The following is a 16,268-nucleotide window of genomic DNA, read 5'->3' on the forward strand; positions in this document are numbered from 1 at the left end:
GGGGAGATTGATTGTCACTAAAATTATTTAATCTGGCCTTGGCGCATATACTAAGAAACATAGATAAGGAAACAAATATTACAAATTATAGCATATGCAGACGATAGCGTACTAATTACAAAGATAATGGAAATGAAGAAAAAACGAAAATATAAATAGGTAATGAAAGGAAGAACTGATAATAGTGTTATCGAAATAGGAAATAACGTTTTGAAGCAGTAAACAAATTTAAATGGTTAGGAGCAATGATATCCAGTTTAGAAGAAAGTGATCCCGAAACTGAAGAAAAAATTGTGTCAGCTAACATAGAACCCGCTAAAGAATAACATTTTATCAAAACTCTTAAAAAATTCACAACATATAATTAGACCAACGGTATTGTATGCAGCAGAAACTATGACGAAAAGAAAAGAAGAGGAAGATCTTGAGAGCTATATATACAAGGGCCTCTGAAGGTCGACGAAAATAATTACAGAATAAGAACCAATAACGAGATACTGGATTAAAGAAACGCAAGTAAAGTGAGTGGACCATGTGTGGAGGGCAGGAGAGACGACAACGATGTTTTCAATGTTAAAGTGAAACCGAGGCGTCAAAAAAAAGAAGGGAAAGACCCAGATCAAGATGGTTGGAGGAAGTTAAGGATGACTGGAGAATATTGGCAATAAAAAAGAATGGAGATGCATCAGCAGACTAGTATAAAATAGAAGAAATGGGGACTTTGGTTAGTGGTCACATGTGAATGTTACAGTCAATGATGAGACAGATTGTACATTATATGCACTTCATTTTATGATAGATTTTAAGTATAAATCAATTAATTTTATTTTAATTTAAGTAAACCAATGCATAACAAATATAGGCATTCACCAAACAAATATTAGTATAAAAACGCACCCAAAAATTATACAATATATTTAATTAACACACTTTAGAACTAACAACTACAGAGGTGAGTCGTCGTTATAGAATCCATCTACTATATAGTAACATTTAGCTATTAACAGTGATTTTAGTTTTTTTTAAACAGCAATAATTTAACTTTTTCATCCTGTAAGCGTTTGTTGATCTTTGCAATTTTGTTACATTTAATTCCGACAAATGTCGGATGCTGTTGCGCTACAGAAAGTCTTGAAAATTGCTGTGTAAGATCATTTTTTGCCCGTGTATTGTGGCTATGTACGTCTTTTCTTTTTTGTATTTATATAATAAATATATCATTGGTACAGCTCGCTTGCCCGCAGTATATAAATCCGTAGGAGGCGACAGACTGGAACAAATCAAAATAAACCAACTTAAAAATCTCTATAGAAACAGTATTTTTGATATTTTTAAGTAAGAAGCAGCATGACCTTAGTTTAGGTGTTATATTTTGAATATGAGAGGTCCATGTCATTTTTTGGTCCATAGATATACCTAAAAATATTGTACTTGTGAATTTTTCATTGATTTTTTCTCCACTCGTATCAAAATACTGCTATCCACTGTACACTGTACAATTCTTTGGTCTACTTTCATGGCCACGATTTTATCCGAGTTCAAATTTCTTATCCTCAGAAACCACTTTAGGCAAAATTTTGCAAGCTTTTGGGATATTACCTCGAAATCCCATTTTGGTCTGAAATACCACCCTGTCATCACTCTGACGGACTCAGCACTTTTATTTCAAATTCCTTGTTTTACCTGTGATAATAATGTTGCCGTCGTGTGCCTACAAAATTGGGACACCAAAGCGTTCCAAATTTAGAGGCAGTTCGTTGATGATTAAATGGTGTGTGCGTTCTTGTATATTCTAGCAATTCATGATCGACGCTATCAAATGGTCTACTAAGATCAAAAAATACCTCGAGGATGTATTCCCTGTTATTCAATGAATTATAGATATGGGTAATGGCTTGATCAAGAGCAGTACTAGTTGATTTATTCATACGAAAGCCATTTTGGTTTTCTGAGAGTAACTGAACTTTTTCCAAATAAATATTTAAACACGGGTTGCAACAAAATTCAAAAACTTTACCCAACTGACATTATAAAGATCCATAGTTCATAGTTTTTAGGATTGGTTGTCTCACCCCTATGCTTATAAATTGGAAAAATCTTAGAAAATTTAAATTTCTTTGGGTACGTACCTTCGACGAAACTCTGATTTATTAGGAAACTTGGCGGGTGGCCTCAGTTGTACTGACGCTTTTATCAGTAAGTTTCCTAGTATATTATCAATACCTGGTGATTTTTTTTTACATACTTTGTTAATGACCAAAAAGACTTCGCTTGGAGTGGTGGGGAAAAATAGAAAGACGGCAGGTTTGATATTGCTTTTAAAGAAATACTTTCATACTCGCCTAACAATGTACTATGCCTGTCTAAATTGAAAAAATGACTCAAGTTGCGATCTCGTCGATGTTGACGTTGCACTCGCGGGGAAAAAAACGTCTATCAGCAACGGCCCACGGCACCAGGTGCGGATATTATCGACGCTTTTGTTTTTATTTTCGTTCGATAATAATCCGGATCGGAGCGGTCGTATATATGTATAGGATTACGTCTAATGTTTACAATAATTACATGTTACTCGGTTTCCAATTATCGGGCCCCCATTAAGATTAAAATAACGTCGTCCTCGACGACAAGTGCATAAACCCGGGCCGACGACATTACGCCGAGCAAAAGTGAACCGCATCAATTTAATGTATACTGGGAGACTCACGTCGAGCGTGCCGTTAAGAGTTCTGCAAAAGTAACAAACTGGATTTTTTCAAATTTCGTACGCACTCGTTTTAGGTGACAATCTACATTCTAGAAGCGGTTTTTGAAAAAAAAAAAGAATTAATTGTGTTTTTAGAAAATCTCTTCGTAACTACACTCCGCAAAAGTGTCCCATAATATATTTTTCAACCCTTAGCAATTTCCGTGCTGGAGTATAAGCATGGATGGCTTCTGCCAATTTAATAATTTTTTAATCGATAAATTTCTGATCATAGGCAAATAAACTAGGTAAAACAATGATGTATTAATTATGAAAAGCAAAACACGATATCCATTTAATACCGTGTATTTCATCATCTGGTTCTAATTACTGCTACGTTTTGGCAATAATTCAATTTGTCATCGTATATAAAAATCGTCAAGATTATCCCTTTCTTCAACTGTAGCCATTTCTAGAAGATTCCTTGGAGCTGCATTTCGCATTTTTAACTTCAGTAGTAGATAGTATTTGGATTTACAGCAGGTCAATCAAAAACTTCTAAACCAACCTCTTAAAGGAAATCAGATACAGTTCTGGCCGCGTGTGGTCTCCATTATCTTGCATTAATTTGAATCCATCTCCAATATATGGTTCGAATGATACAACACATCGTTCTAATTGGAGTTAAGTCGCATATTACATTCTGAATATCATTTAGTAAACTGATATACGACGATCAAAAGTGAAACGACTAAATCTAGACTCGTCTGCAAATAAAGCATGTGCCCAGTCGTTAATGGTGTAATTTACAAATTCTCTGGCAAACCTTAAACGGACCACACGAAGTGCTCTGGACTCCATTCTCTCTTAACCAATTACTTACGGTTTGATTATATTTGACACATTGTTTAAGCCATTTTGCAATTGTCTTGCTGCAGGCCGCAATGTCTGTAAACGCAAACAACGATCATCTTGACGGCTTGTGCAGCGCGGACGTCCAAAACCAGGTCTTCTTCTGGAATATCTAGTTTCCATATACCAGGATACCGCTCTCGAGCCTCTGAGATTGACACCAAGTGCGCAATATAAGATTGTGTCCGTCCATCTTCGATTAACGCAACTTGTTCTTCATTTAATAAACTTTCCGTACGATCTGAAAATTTTACATGAGCAGAGTTTTAACCATTTTATTATTCTGTCAATATCCTAACTGAGAAATGCCTACTCGATCTCTAGAGATGATTGTTTTGCACGTTTCTATACGCCCTACAAATATTTTGCAAATACCTGCCCTCTTTTTAAAAAATATATTTTTAATAATTGCTAACTTTAATTTTTAATTTTTGCATCTGTAGCTTTTTTAACATTAACTTTTTGCATGAACCAGTCACCCTATATGTATAATTCACTTCTATCTGAAACAAATCAAAACTAAAACCTCTTAGATCTACAAAACTTAAATAGTCACGCAGCGTTACATGCGTGAATCACCCTATAGCTATATATACGCGAGGAAATGATAATATTAAAATTGTCGGTTTTTCCTAAGCGGTTTTGACGCAAATCCACGGCGTCGGGACGCTTGAAATAAAACCGGACGCTTGGTGTTTTTTTATTTGTTTTCCGTTTCAACGGCTGATACAAGATTCGTTCGTAATATAAGCGCGCGATCTTCCACAGCTGTATTTTGCCTACAGACCTCTAAAAATAAATAACCGCTCTGTAAAAATCCCATCACCAACGGCTCACTGCAACACGAGAATGGACCCTTCTGAATGCTTTAAGTTTGTCGTCAAAAGCAAGTATCCCATGCTCCGCGTTTTTGACGACAATTTTTTTTTCTTTCAAATTCGAGAACACAGTGTGTTCTAGTTTCATTACTTGTTCTCTATAACATTGGTGCGAACGATACAGAATAAGTAATAGCGGCCATTTTGATTCTCAGTTCCTGTTTCCGCGCTCTTGTTATTTTTAACCCACACAATGAATAATATAAATATAAAAATAATATAAATTTTCCAAAGAAACTTCCACAGGCTACTGTAATACTTTTTACAATATTTCTGGATTCCTCCTGCGTCTGTTTTTGCTGAGTCGATCTTGCTGACGTTTCGCCAGTCATCCTGTTGGCTTCTTCAGAGCTTGACTAAAACTGACTCGTGTTTTACTCTGTATCTGCTTATATATTATTTAAGGGGGCGGAGCTAAATGAGTGGCATAAACATAGTCTCGGATGTCTGATTCCCATATTGGTGACAGCTAGAGTCGCGGTTAAGATTGTTAGGTTGTTTGTCCAAAAATCTCTCAACATCTTCGGTCCATCAAAGACAAAATTCCATTTGAGATGCCACGAGTTTATAGCATTCCATGCACATGCGGCAAAGAACACATTGGAGAGACCGGACGAAAAATATCAACTAGACTCAAAGAACACGAAAATTCTTGCATGTAATCAATTTTCTACCCAAAATCCGAGAGTCTATAGAAATCTATAAACAACCTAACTATCTTAACCGCGACTCAGGTCTCTACCTGCCACCAATATGGGAATCAGTCATTCGAGACGGTGTTTAGCTCCGCCCACCTCAAACAATATATAAGCAGGTACAGAGTAAAATAAGAACCAGTTTCAGGCAAGCTCTGAAGAAGCCAACAAGATGATTGGCGAAACGTCAGCAAGTTCGACTCAGCAAAAACAGACGCAGGAAGAATCCAGAAGTTTTGTAAAACGTAATATAAATTCAAAATAAATAAGAACTAAAAGTTCAGATTTTCCCGAAATTATATATTTTTACATAACAATTGTTTGGATTTGGATTTGACGGATTCTAGCCGTTGTCCATTATAGATAAAATTATAAATAAAAAACAAATCCAGACAACAGTAAACTCTATTTATCCGAAACCTAATACAGAACACGAAAAATTTAAAACAATTACATACATAGGAGAACATAGTGAAAAAGTTTCAAAACATTTGTCAGAATGTTTTGATTGTTTAGATTTAAATATCTCTCCTTCATTGAACTTAAATTCTGACAACATTAATTAAGGTTTTATTGTCAGTTTTCGGTATATATAGCAGCAGGTAGTTTGTAAATATTACATTTGATGAAGACTCGGTGTTATCGAAACAATTGTCATGTAAAAATATATAATTTCGTGAAAATCTGAACTTTTAGTTCTTATTTATTTTGATAAATGGATTTTCATCAAGTAAAAGCCCCTCAGTTTAAAAATATAAATTCTTTTAAAAAAAAGTGTGTTATGCTCAGACCACTGTTTCGTTGTTACCTCCAAATCTTTAATCGTCTCGTTTTTAATGTCTCCATCAGATCTAAACTTATTTACTATAAAGTGTAGTTTTTTCGATTTCTTAATTTCTATACGCCGCGCCACACAAAAAAAGTATGCCAATGTCAGCCAAAGTCCTTAAAAAATGATTAAATATGAACGATACCATCTCAAGGTGGCGACAGTGACCTCAAACATTTCTGGGTGATCATTTTGCGAATAATATAGCAAACAGACGGTGGCGCTGCAAAGTTTAATTAGTTTAAAGAGCGAAATGACATGAGTATCGCTAGGTAGGCGGCAGTCAATCAACACTCTTAGCGAGCTGATGACGTCAATGTGTGAGTTCGTTTTTTTTTTATTTGGAAAGACGAAGCTCTAAAATGTTACATCAAATGTCACGATGCCGGGGATAAATATATGAAAAAAAAAAAATCAAACGTAATTAGAAGGGGAAAACGATCGACCTTGGCAGTCTGAAAATAGCCAAACGAGCGTAGTTTTTGCGACTGCGTCGTTTTTTTTTTCTATTTGACGCAAACGAATTAATTCGACAATTAACTCGCCGATAACAATATTAGAATTTTGTTTTAACAGCAACGATCGGCGTCATCGGTAATATACAAGCAGGATGTGTAATTACGGTTATCGTATGATGGACGCCAGATTGTCAACAAATTCAATTTAATATGACGTTAAAGTTACCTATAGATAATAATGAAATTCACGCAATTGACAAATTGACGGTGCGGAAAAATAATGAACTTTTTAGCATACTCATGCAGGCTTCCCACCAACCTGGAACATCTCAATACACTTGCTTCCAGTATATTTGAATTTTGAAAAGGAGAGGTTGGAAAATCGGCCGTGCGTGACAATGCTTTGCTTTATTTCTCTTTTATATTTTTTAAAAATTTTGCACAGATTGTATTTATTATGAGTTCATATTATTTCACCAACATCTGAAACGCAGAAAAACCACTGAGAACTTGAAATTTAATTTTCAAGGTCAGGGAAAACCTCGAACAGTCGGGAAAATTTACGAATGGCGGTTTAATGCGAACTCTGCCACTGATTGACATTAAATGTGAACATAATAATTTTTTAGGTATTCCATGAACCTAGAAAAAGTTAATGACAGAAATTAAATCTAGATCCTTGTTAGATACACGTTAGTTAAATCGCAACCTAACCACATAGATGAATAAATTAAACAATTCGTATTCTAAGTAGTATGTCTTAGTCTCGGTCTTAACTTGGCTACTAAAAATCGTGCCTATGCTGATTCAGACATTTAGTTTGCGCATGCGCGAGTTTGCAGTTTCCAGTGTGATTGTGACCCTAGAAAATGGCTCAATGTTCAAGTTAGTGTATCAAGTTTCCCAATAAATAATAATAAAATATTTACTTACCTTCACAAAATGGTTCAAAATTTATGAGAATCAAGTCGCATGCAAAATGACATTTTCCGCCCGCTAGATCGGTGTATATTTTACAGAAGGGAGTAAAAACACGTATTTCGTTTTTGACTTGGTATTTGACTTAACAACGCGCAATAAATTCGTTGTTTTTTATACTTTAATGGTCTAATAGTCTAATCTATCGTTTTTCTTCCTGTTCGTACATCATAGGAATAAGCGTTACATTTGTAACCGCTCTAAACAACTAATCGGATTCATGCCAAACCCGTCTCTTCAATGTATCAGTCACGTCTTCTGACTTCTCTATTTTTTACCTCTATAATGTTTTATTGTTTGAGTTTTTTTTCAATTGCAACGTACGGGCGCGGCAGTATATCTGCCATAACGTACTCTGTTTGGCGGGCGCAACCGGTGTGTCCCATTCTCTTATACGGTAACCGACCGGCACCTCTTTATGCGACACGCGAAGAGAAAAATCCACACGATAAGATCTTTATGCTTTCTGCAAAGAAATTCTCGTCGTTCTACGTATAGCCGGGTTCCCACGCCTACGGTTCAATTCGTGAGACCAACGGATTTATTACCGCGCACATAATATACCGGGCGATGGGTGACTCATGTACCAACGTGTCACAAAAAATCGGTTAGACAGTAAGGAAACTCTTGAATTATTTTTTCAATATAACTTAAAAGTTTCCTCTACCCTTAATACAGAGTTCATACGTAAAGCGTGTAAAAAAGCTGAAATCCAATTTGTGTAAGGATAATTAAATATTTAAGAATAACAACAGTTAATGTTTAGGGCTCCTGTAGCTGGGGTCAATAACTTTGGAACTTGGAAAATGTTTTACGTGTTGTGATTTGTAAACGACAACTTTGTGAATAGAGACAACGAGTATCTAACAAATTAATGTAAACGACCTTTGGAATTCATTATAATTATTGTTAATGTATATAACTTGAATAATTTATAAAGTGAATTTGCAAAATCTTGTCTATAAGTACGTATTATGAATTAATATACTTACCACAAAATAGTTTATTATATTTCTAAGTACTTAAGAGAATTGCTTAATAAAACTTTGCATCTAATAGAGAAGTTCTATTTCTCACAGTATGTTTAGTTTAACTTTTAAATGCGGTACACAGTCCAGGAATAAGCACCAAAATCAAGGATCACTTAAAATTAATTTATTCATTATAAATAACAATGTTGAATAGACAGTTGACAATAATATGCAAATGATCGTAAACTTAACGACTAAATTTTCCGACCAACTCTTAACTGATACTAAATTTTCCGTTTTTAAACAGAAAGTTGTGTGGCGAGCCCGCCAGCCCTGTACATAGATATAAGGAGTTGGTTAGTTAAACAAATTGAAACCACAGTTCACTGTATCGCCACAGATTGTGGCATTGCATCGGAATTTTCCTGTGAATTGGCAACAATTCGGGGGCTGAAAATTGAAATAAGCGCGACTCTCCGCGACCTGCGAATAACGCGTGGCAAAGAGTGCCCGCGAAACAAGACGTACTAGTCACGTGAAGGCGCGCGCACAGCCGCAACCGCCGACCGCGATCGAGAGAGAGGCTCGGCTCGGCGAGCGCCATGCTGTCTGTCCTAAACGACCTTGATTGTTTCCTGCTCCCTGTCCGGTTCGAATGTTGCTTTTTTTAAACGGCCGACCGAGCACACACACACACACATTCACGCTCGCACGCACAGCAGAAACTCGCTGCACCAAGACTTTTTAAGGAATTTCGCGACCGTAAGTATTGTGCATTGTGCGCACAATACGAAGAAACTTGTGTCCGGGCGAGCATATTTTCGCGTATACCGTCGTCGTTGCTCTAGGCCTAAAAATAGACTCGGATCTAATGTTTTGTTTTTTTATCGTTTTTGCGCGTCTGCTCCGGCGACTCGATTAAAATTCTCTCCGTGATTTACAGAACGACTGATTATTGTGGATGGCTGACGTCACGCTTGTAGCTCTTTTTTACCGTTTCTACTGTACGTTTGTTGAAAAACTCTTCACGAAGCCGGAAATGTTTCCCGGGTGCGATTTTAAAAGAAGAAGAAAACAATGTCACGTGGCGACGCTTGTTTAAAGCGAACACGTGGCAAATTTAATGGCAACGTGAATACAATTTAAGTATGTAATTATAAATCGTGGGAACACTGGGAAACGCACAAACGGAAATGCCGGAACAAAAGAAACTCTGCCTGCAGAGCTTTGAGTTGTAGGTCGTTATAAATAGGACAAATAAGCAATAAATAGAAATTTAACGAATGCATGCGAAATGGCGAACCACAGCATCAAAGATCATACATTGAGAGAATAGACGGTAACCTTGATGTATTTATTAAGAAATAATGGAGGGCGATTTTTGCTTTGGCCAGCGGTAGTAAAAGTACTACATTCCCCAATATGTCGTCGGTACTGATTTTGTAGTTTTTTTTTAATAAATTTATATTGAGGGCACATTCTTGCCAAGACGGTGTAAGAGCTTAGATGCCCGTAACATACTCAATTATACATATTCTTAAAATGTGCGTGGTGGTTTCCATGCGAATAACGTTTAATTTTGCAGCTTGCATGTACTAATTTAAGCGACGGTTTTATGACTTGGCAGCCGCAACTATTAAAGCCGTCAAGTTTTAGCAACGTAAACTCCGAAAGCTTTTAGCGGCTGTTAAATGGGATTGTTTTCGACGTTTGTTATTTTCCTGTGCTCACCGCAACCCATTTTTCAACCTCCGTTTACCTTTATGGCGTCCTACTCCTAATGGAAAATTCGGTCAGCTTCTACTAAGATTTTTTTTACAAACAACGAACAACTGTCTACCCCACAAAAAAAATCTGGCAGTTTAATATTTTAATGCGAGTTTTTTTTTTGAGAATAATCGTCAGGAATATGAATATGAATACGGACCGTAAACAGACCATAAGCTTACCCAGCGCTTAGATTACGACAAACTGCGATTGCGTTTGAGACCTAATAGGTATTTTTTATTTCGGTTTTGGTTAGTTTTTTGGCTATTGGCTACTTGGCGGTGCTTTTGACCGCGCGCCATCTATCGGTCTTGAACCAGGAGTACGTCGCGGTGTCACCCGCACTGTCGATTTCCGCGCAAAAAAAACAACGCTTGTTTTGCGCTGACGAAACTTCGATCAAGTTGGCACGACATATATCGTCCGCGCTTTTTGATATGCAAATGTCGGCCGGTGCAGCTTGCAATTATACGGGATGCGTAATTGATTTTTTCTGCATTTACTGCACGTAACGAAACAGCGACTTGCCTATTTTAACAATCGCGACGTATCCCGACCATTGTTCTTTATGTAAATTTCGGAATACTTTACGCCGATCAGTATTCATGACGCGTTTTGTGCGAATACGTACGTTTATCTGACGTTTCGATCGCTCGCGCGGCTGTTGCGTAGCTGACGAAACGCCGCTGCGGTGGGATCGAGTATATCGCTGAATTCTACCGTCGACTAAATTCGATAGGTCAATTAGCAAATGAGATGCGAGGGAACTCACAACATTTAATGTTTAATACTAGGCGAATGCCCTTTGCTGCCTTGCTCAACGTGGAATAAATGTCAAAGAAAAAGAAGAAGAGAGTCAATAACAGCCAAACGGTTCAACCTAAACTGTAATGGTTCCGGCAACGCGAAATAATGATTTTGTGATGGACATTTTATTTGGAAGAAGATGAGTAGTAATGGGTATTGTTTTCTTTGTCACTGATAAGAGATTGTTTTTTTATATTTCTTAATGTTTATACCTGTTTTGGGATTTGAAGGGTAAATCGCTTGCTAAAAGGTACTGCATATTTTGAATATCCTCCACGTTGTGTCATAGAATCGGTATTTTGGTATTCTTTTCCTATTGAATTAGTTGTCACAAAAATTTAAATTTTTCCGTACGTTGTTTGTTTTTTTTTTTAAATAATACGCATCATATACCACACAACCAATAACTTGATTAAGCATTAAATATGTACATATATCAATTAGTATTCGCTTTTTTGAAGTTTCTTCAAAAGTTGGTTGAGTTTAACTTTCGTATCAAAAGAATATATTGTTTGATTATCAAATAAAACCACGCAAATGATTTGAAACAGTATTATATCAGTAAATTATAAATGGGCAAGAAAAAGACAACAACACCCATTACTAACCGCCTTTTTCTATCACAAAATTTGCATTACTTTTGTATTACGCCGTTGCGAGTCCACTGCCATAGTAACATAGTAACGGACGAATTGTCCTGGGTTGGTTAGCTCAGCGTGTAATAAAAGTTAAAGCAATAGATGACAGGTAGTCCTGACTAAGAAGTAACAGAAGGCAAATATGTTTTTTATCTGTGTTAAGAAGAAAGGCGTTTCAATATTATTGAACCGTGTCGTTTAAACGTAAACAATTCCATCTCTAAAAGACTCTTGCCGTACCGAACCAATTGTCAGCGACGATGTTTGCTGGCGAAAAAACGACGCAAAAACAAAGCAGACTAGTAAACACCACCGGTTCGTAACAGTACAGCTCGCATTATTAATCATATCAGCCGCACAGATCGTCAGTTTCAGCGCGGAATGCGATTAATATAAAACGTCACACAAGAAGCCAACATCTGGCACCGATTATTATTATTATTTATTTCATTCTAGATTAAAGGAAAGTCACTGCGTGTATCGTCCTCTCGCGCATTAAATTATTGGGCGCGATGGGATCGCTAACGAGGCATAGCTATAATTATGATATTAAACAGTCGCGTCTCTTCGCGAAAGCGCCCGAAGGTACTATCCGATTGCGGATCGCGGATTATATATTTACCCGTGGAACCGTGTTTTTACTACGCACGGACAGTCCTGTGCGGTGCAGATACGACGGCAAAAATAGCCCGAGTATGCCTCAATGAACGTGCGAGACAATATGACGAGGTATGGTTTGGTTAAAGTGGCTTATAAAGTACGACGGTTTCTATCAAACAAGTTCCTGCAGGTGCGAAACGCAATGGTCAGAAGTATTTATTGAATTTAAACAACCACTCTGCACATTCTGAGAGTAAAGCATATAAATCATACGATTTATTTAATTAGAATCCCAAAGCAAGAACTAAATTCTCAAGGACTAAAATTTCAACCAACATAACTGTTGTGTAGCTTTCAGAAGCCTCTTTAGTTTGCCAACATTGCTAACCTCGCGATGTTGCCAAGAAGTCAGATTAATAGCCGCTGGCTAGTCAATGTCTTGCAACAATTTTATAGTTAGCAAGTAAAGCTTTAAAAAGTTATATTGCATAGAAATAAAAAACACGATAAAATATTAAGGAAAATGAATGTGAAGCAGTCGCTTTGACCCTAAATAAGAGATACTAGCTTTCGCAACTATATAGCTACTAGAAATATAGACGTCCTGCGAAGCAACTACGAAAAAAAATTAATAAGGTATATGCGCGAGATTTGACCAAAGACCTTGCAGCATTCAACAAACTACATGGATGCTGGCAGATCGTCAATACGTTTAGATGCGGCATATTGCTAGGTCACGTTAAATGTTCTGAGAAAACGAGTTTAGTGTGCGAAAATAAATCGCTATTAAGAAAGAAAATGGCGCAATCTGCAATTCCCTTCTCTACGAAAATAAAAATGCCTCCTGCGACCCATCAATTTTGACGGTAGTAAGGCCACTATATTATCTAATAACTATATATTTTCATCGTATGATCACGGAACATCTTCCACTTCCTCTTCTTTTTATTTCACTGCAATTGGGACCGTATTGCAAAAAATAAAAGAGATCTGCTATATAACATGCTAATAAAATCCCAAACTTAATGTTGAAAAATAAGTAAATGTCAAGGCATTATCGCGTGTTCTTTGAATATATAATGTTATTTGATTTCACGCCCTCAATAATGAATGCAGAAAAATTTGCGAGTCTAAAATATCATCTATATGTCACGCTACTATTCAATAACGACGTAATAAGCGGTCAAAATTGAAAATCGGTCTCGTTCTTCTTCTTCCTCAGATGAATCACCGATCGTCGCAGCAGCAGCGCGGAAGCGGCATTCGAGCGGTGTGGGCGTGTCTGGCTGTCGTCGCGCTGGTCGTGCAGGCTGCCCGAGCCGCTGGCACCCCCTGGCGGGAAACAGACGACGAAGAGCGTGGCAAGCCGCTGCTCGCTCACCATCTCGGCAAACGTTCCTTCTTCAACATCGAATGCAAGGGCGTGTACGACAAGGTGATCTTCGCGCGGCTGGACCGTATCTGCGAAGACTGCTACAATTTGTTCAGGGAACCCCAGCTACATTCGCTTTGCATGTAAGTTAACACGATCGCGGTTGGGGTCTGTGAGTCGTGGTCGTCGTCGCTCGTAGTCGCGCTTGGTCCTTCGAGCCGGATCGGCGGAAAACGCGCTTATAACCGTCGATATTTTTCTTCCAGGAAAAATTGTTTCACGTCGAAATACTTCATGGGTTGCGTGGAAACGTTACAACTCTCGGACGAGATAGAGCAGATACAGTCGTGGATAAAACAAGTACATGGGGGAGAGCCGGGGGTCTAGGTACACGAATTTTTAAAAGAATCGATCCGATTCGTACCCCGTCTAACCCACTAACGTGTCGTCGCGCTGGTCTTCGTCTAACAACTAACGTGTTCTGTGTCATATCGTTTATAATTCGTTAGCATCTGTTTTCTCGCCGTTATACCTAAAGCATGGACAACATCCCGCATTGCATGTGTACGATTCGATAAATTTTCCGCTGTATGAATCCTACTTTGAGAACGTTGACAGAATCGTTTAGCCTAACCGATGTGGATCTGTGGTTGAATTGTTTAAACTAATCAAAATTTATCTGTGGTTGCCGTCATGCGTTAATTTTATCTGCGGTAGGCTTCTTTTAACATTCATCTATAAAACTCACAAATTTTTAGGAAATGTCTTAGTCCCTTTTGTTATATCCTATACCGCCAGCTTGTCCGTCTTATACCGCTTTCTACTAATATATTGTGGTATTCGTTTAAAAACTGTTAATTATACTGTTTATTATGTGCGTACGAAGGAAATTACTTGGCCTTATGAGGATTTATCGGTAGTTCTGTAATATTTCCTAAGTTTCTATTTTCTTCGCGCTATATTGCAAGTTTGGATAGAGTAAAACTAACCAATATATAATCTAGTTTTCCTTCGTTCGCTTTTCTTTTGTAAGATATTGCTCATCGTAACAAAAATTAATTTTTTAAACTTTGGCAAATATGTAATTAAAACCAATTTGCAATGTGCAATATCATAGCAAACAGTTTGGTTTGTGGTTTTCTGTTTCGTGACGCTTTTGACCGAACCGCACTAACCGTTTCCTTGTCTGCACAGGGCTCAATGCTTCACGACGGAATACTTCAGAGGATGCGTCGAATCTCTGCAGCTGGCCGAAGAAATGCCCAAATTTAGGAAAATGATCGAATACCTGGCGAAATAGATGCGCCCATTTGTGTCCTATTATTCTAGTCCCAACCAATCACCATTAGGCGATTAATATATTAAGTAGTTTTTAAGTTCTTTCGACAATATTTCTGAATGTAATTCTACTTTGTTTGGTCCGCCCCTAGCCTCCATACTTTTTTTCTCCCCGCGATAACTTATTTATTTTTAAGAATTTTGCCATTCCCCAACTTTTTCATTGTACAGAATATTACGCAATCAAACCATAGACCAAAGAAAGTGGACCTTAAACCAACCCGTTATGTATTCTGCGGTAATCGTATCACGGGCCTTTAACAAGTGAATATATCGGTTCTCTGTTTTATTTATTTTCATCGATTTCGTTAATAGTTGCACTGTTCCGCGAGGCTGGGCGAATCAGTGCGACGTTTACGTCCATTTTTTATTTTGTTTCATCAACTTAAACTGATATATTTTTAAAAGAAAATTATTTATTATTACATATATTGTTGAGATTATTTTTATTTTTTTAACTATAGGTAGCTTCAGATGACAAGAAAAGGTCGTGCCGCGGCGGCAACGTGGCGTGCGGGATGTCTGCGCGTGCGCATTGTCATCGCGGAACGTTCCGTTAGACATTCCGTTATCAGTATTGTATATTAGCGTCGCTTGCGCCGTTCGACGCCAACGATAACAGCGAGAAATCGCGCCTACGTTTAAAGTCTTGTGGCACAAACGTTTCGAACGACGCAATGCGTAGTACGTAAGATCCGCTATTCCAGTATTTCAGACCATCCTCCTCAGCCAGCAGATGGCGAAAGTTTTCCGCGTGGAGTATAACGACCATGCCAAAAGAACTATGATTACTAAATTTTGTATTATTTGCACAGGCGAAGTATATTTTTGCTAACGATGTGACAGCTTTACATAAAAAAATTATATATTATATAATGAGAGAAGTCCAAATTCACTGAGTTGTTTTTATCGCTCCCTAACCTTATAATCTACGCGTCCATGGAAAAACGGAAGTTTTTCGTTAAATTAAATATGCCGCCACGGTTAATAAATAGTTTTTTTACAATCCAGATGTATATATACAAGATTTTCTAAAAAGGAATGTATACATAAGTACGGGATTCTAGCGCTGACAACTATAGTGTAAAAAATATATAAAAAATATCCACTTAATATAGTAACAAAAATAATATCTAACTAATTTCAATTACAAAAAAAAATCTTTTTGGTTATATCACTTGAATTACTCAATCGGAACGTGTGCTTTTACTACTGCTTAAGTAATAAATACAGTTCGAACGGTAAAAGAACTTAACCCATTGTTCTAGTGGGAAAAAACGATAGAATTCACTGCGGAAATTTATATACCGACTCTTCCGGCTGTGTGACAGAAATTAAT

At 37.3% G+C, this 16,268-nt stretch overlaps 1 protein-coding gene across 6 annotated transcripts in view; it reads left to right on the forward strand.

Moving 5' to 3' along the window:
- Positions 1-14,925, forward strand: part of LOC132708025 (ion transport peptide-like) — an 87,666-nt gene extending 72,741 nt beyond the window's left edge. For 4 of the 6 annotated variants that reach the window (XM_060680126.1, XM_060680125.1, XM_060680124.1 and 1 more), the window contains exons 2-4: positions 13,442-13,734; positions 13,858-13,978; positions 14,786-14,925. In XM_060680126.1, the coding sequence (XP_060536109.1) occupies positions 13,442-13,734; positions 13,858-13,978 (414 nt within the window). In that variant the 3' untranslated portion in view covers positions 14,786-14,925. Of the gene's footprint in view, positions 1-7,276; positions 12,410-13,441; positions 13,735-13,857; positions 13,979-14,785 lie in introns of those variants that run through there. The other 2 variants (XM_060680121.1, XM_060680122.1) reach the window with 2 other exon arrangements.
- Positions 14,926-16,268: the final 1,343 nt, after the last annotated feature.

The sequence above is a fragment of the Cylas formicarius genome, unplaced genomic scaffold, assembly GCF_029955315.1.
Source record: "Cylas formicarius isolate icCylForm1 unplaced genomic scaffold, icCylForm1.1 PGA_scaffold_10__41_contigs__length_53128322, whole genome shotgun sequence".
In the NCBI taxonomy this organism is placed as follows: domain Eukaryota; kingdom Metazoa; phylum Arthropoda; class Insecta; order Coleoptera; family Brentidae; genus Cylas; species Cylas formicarius.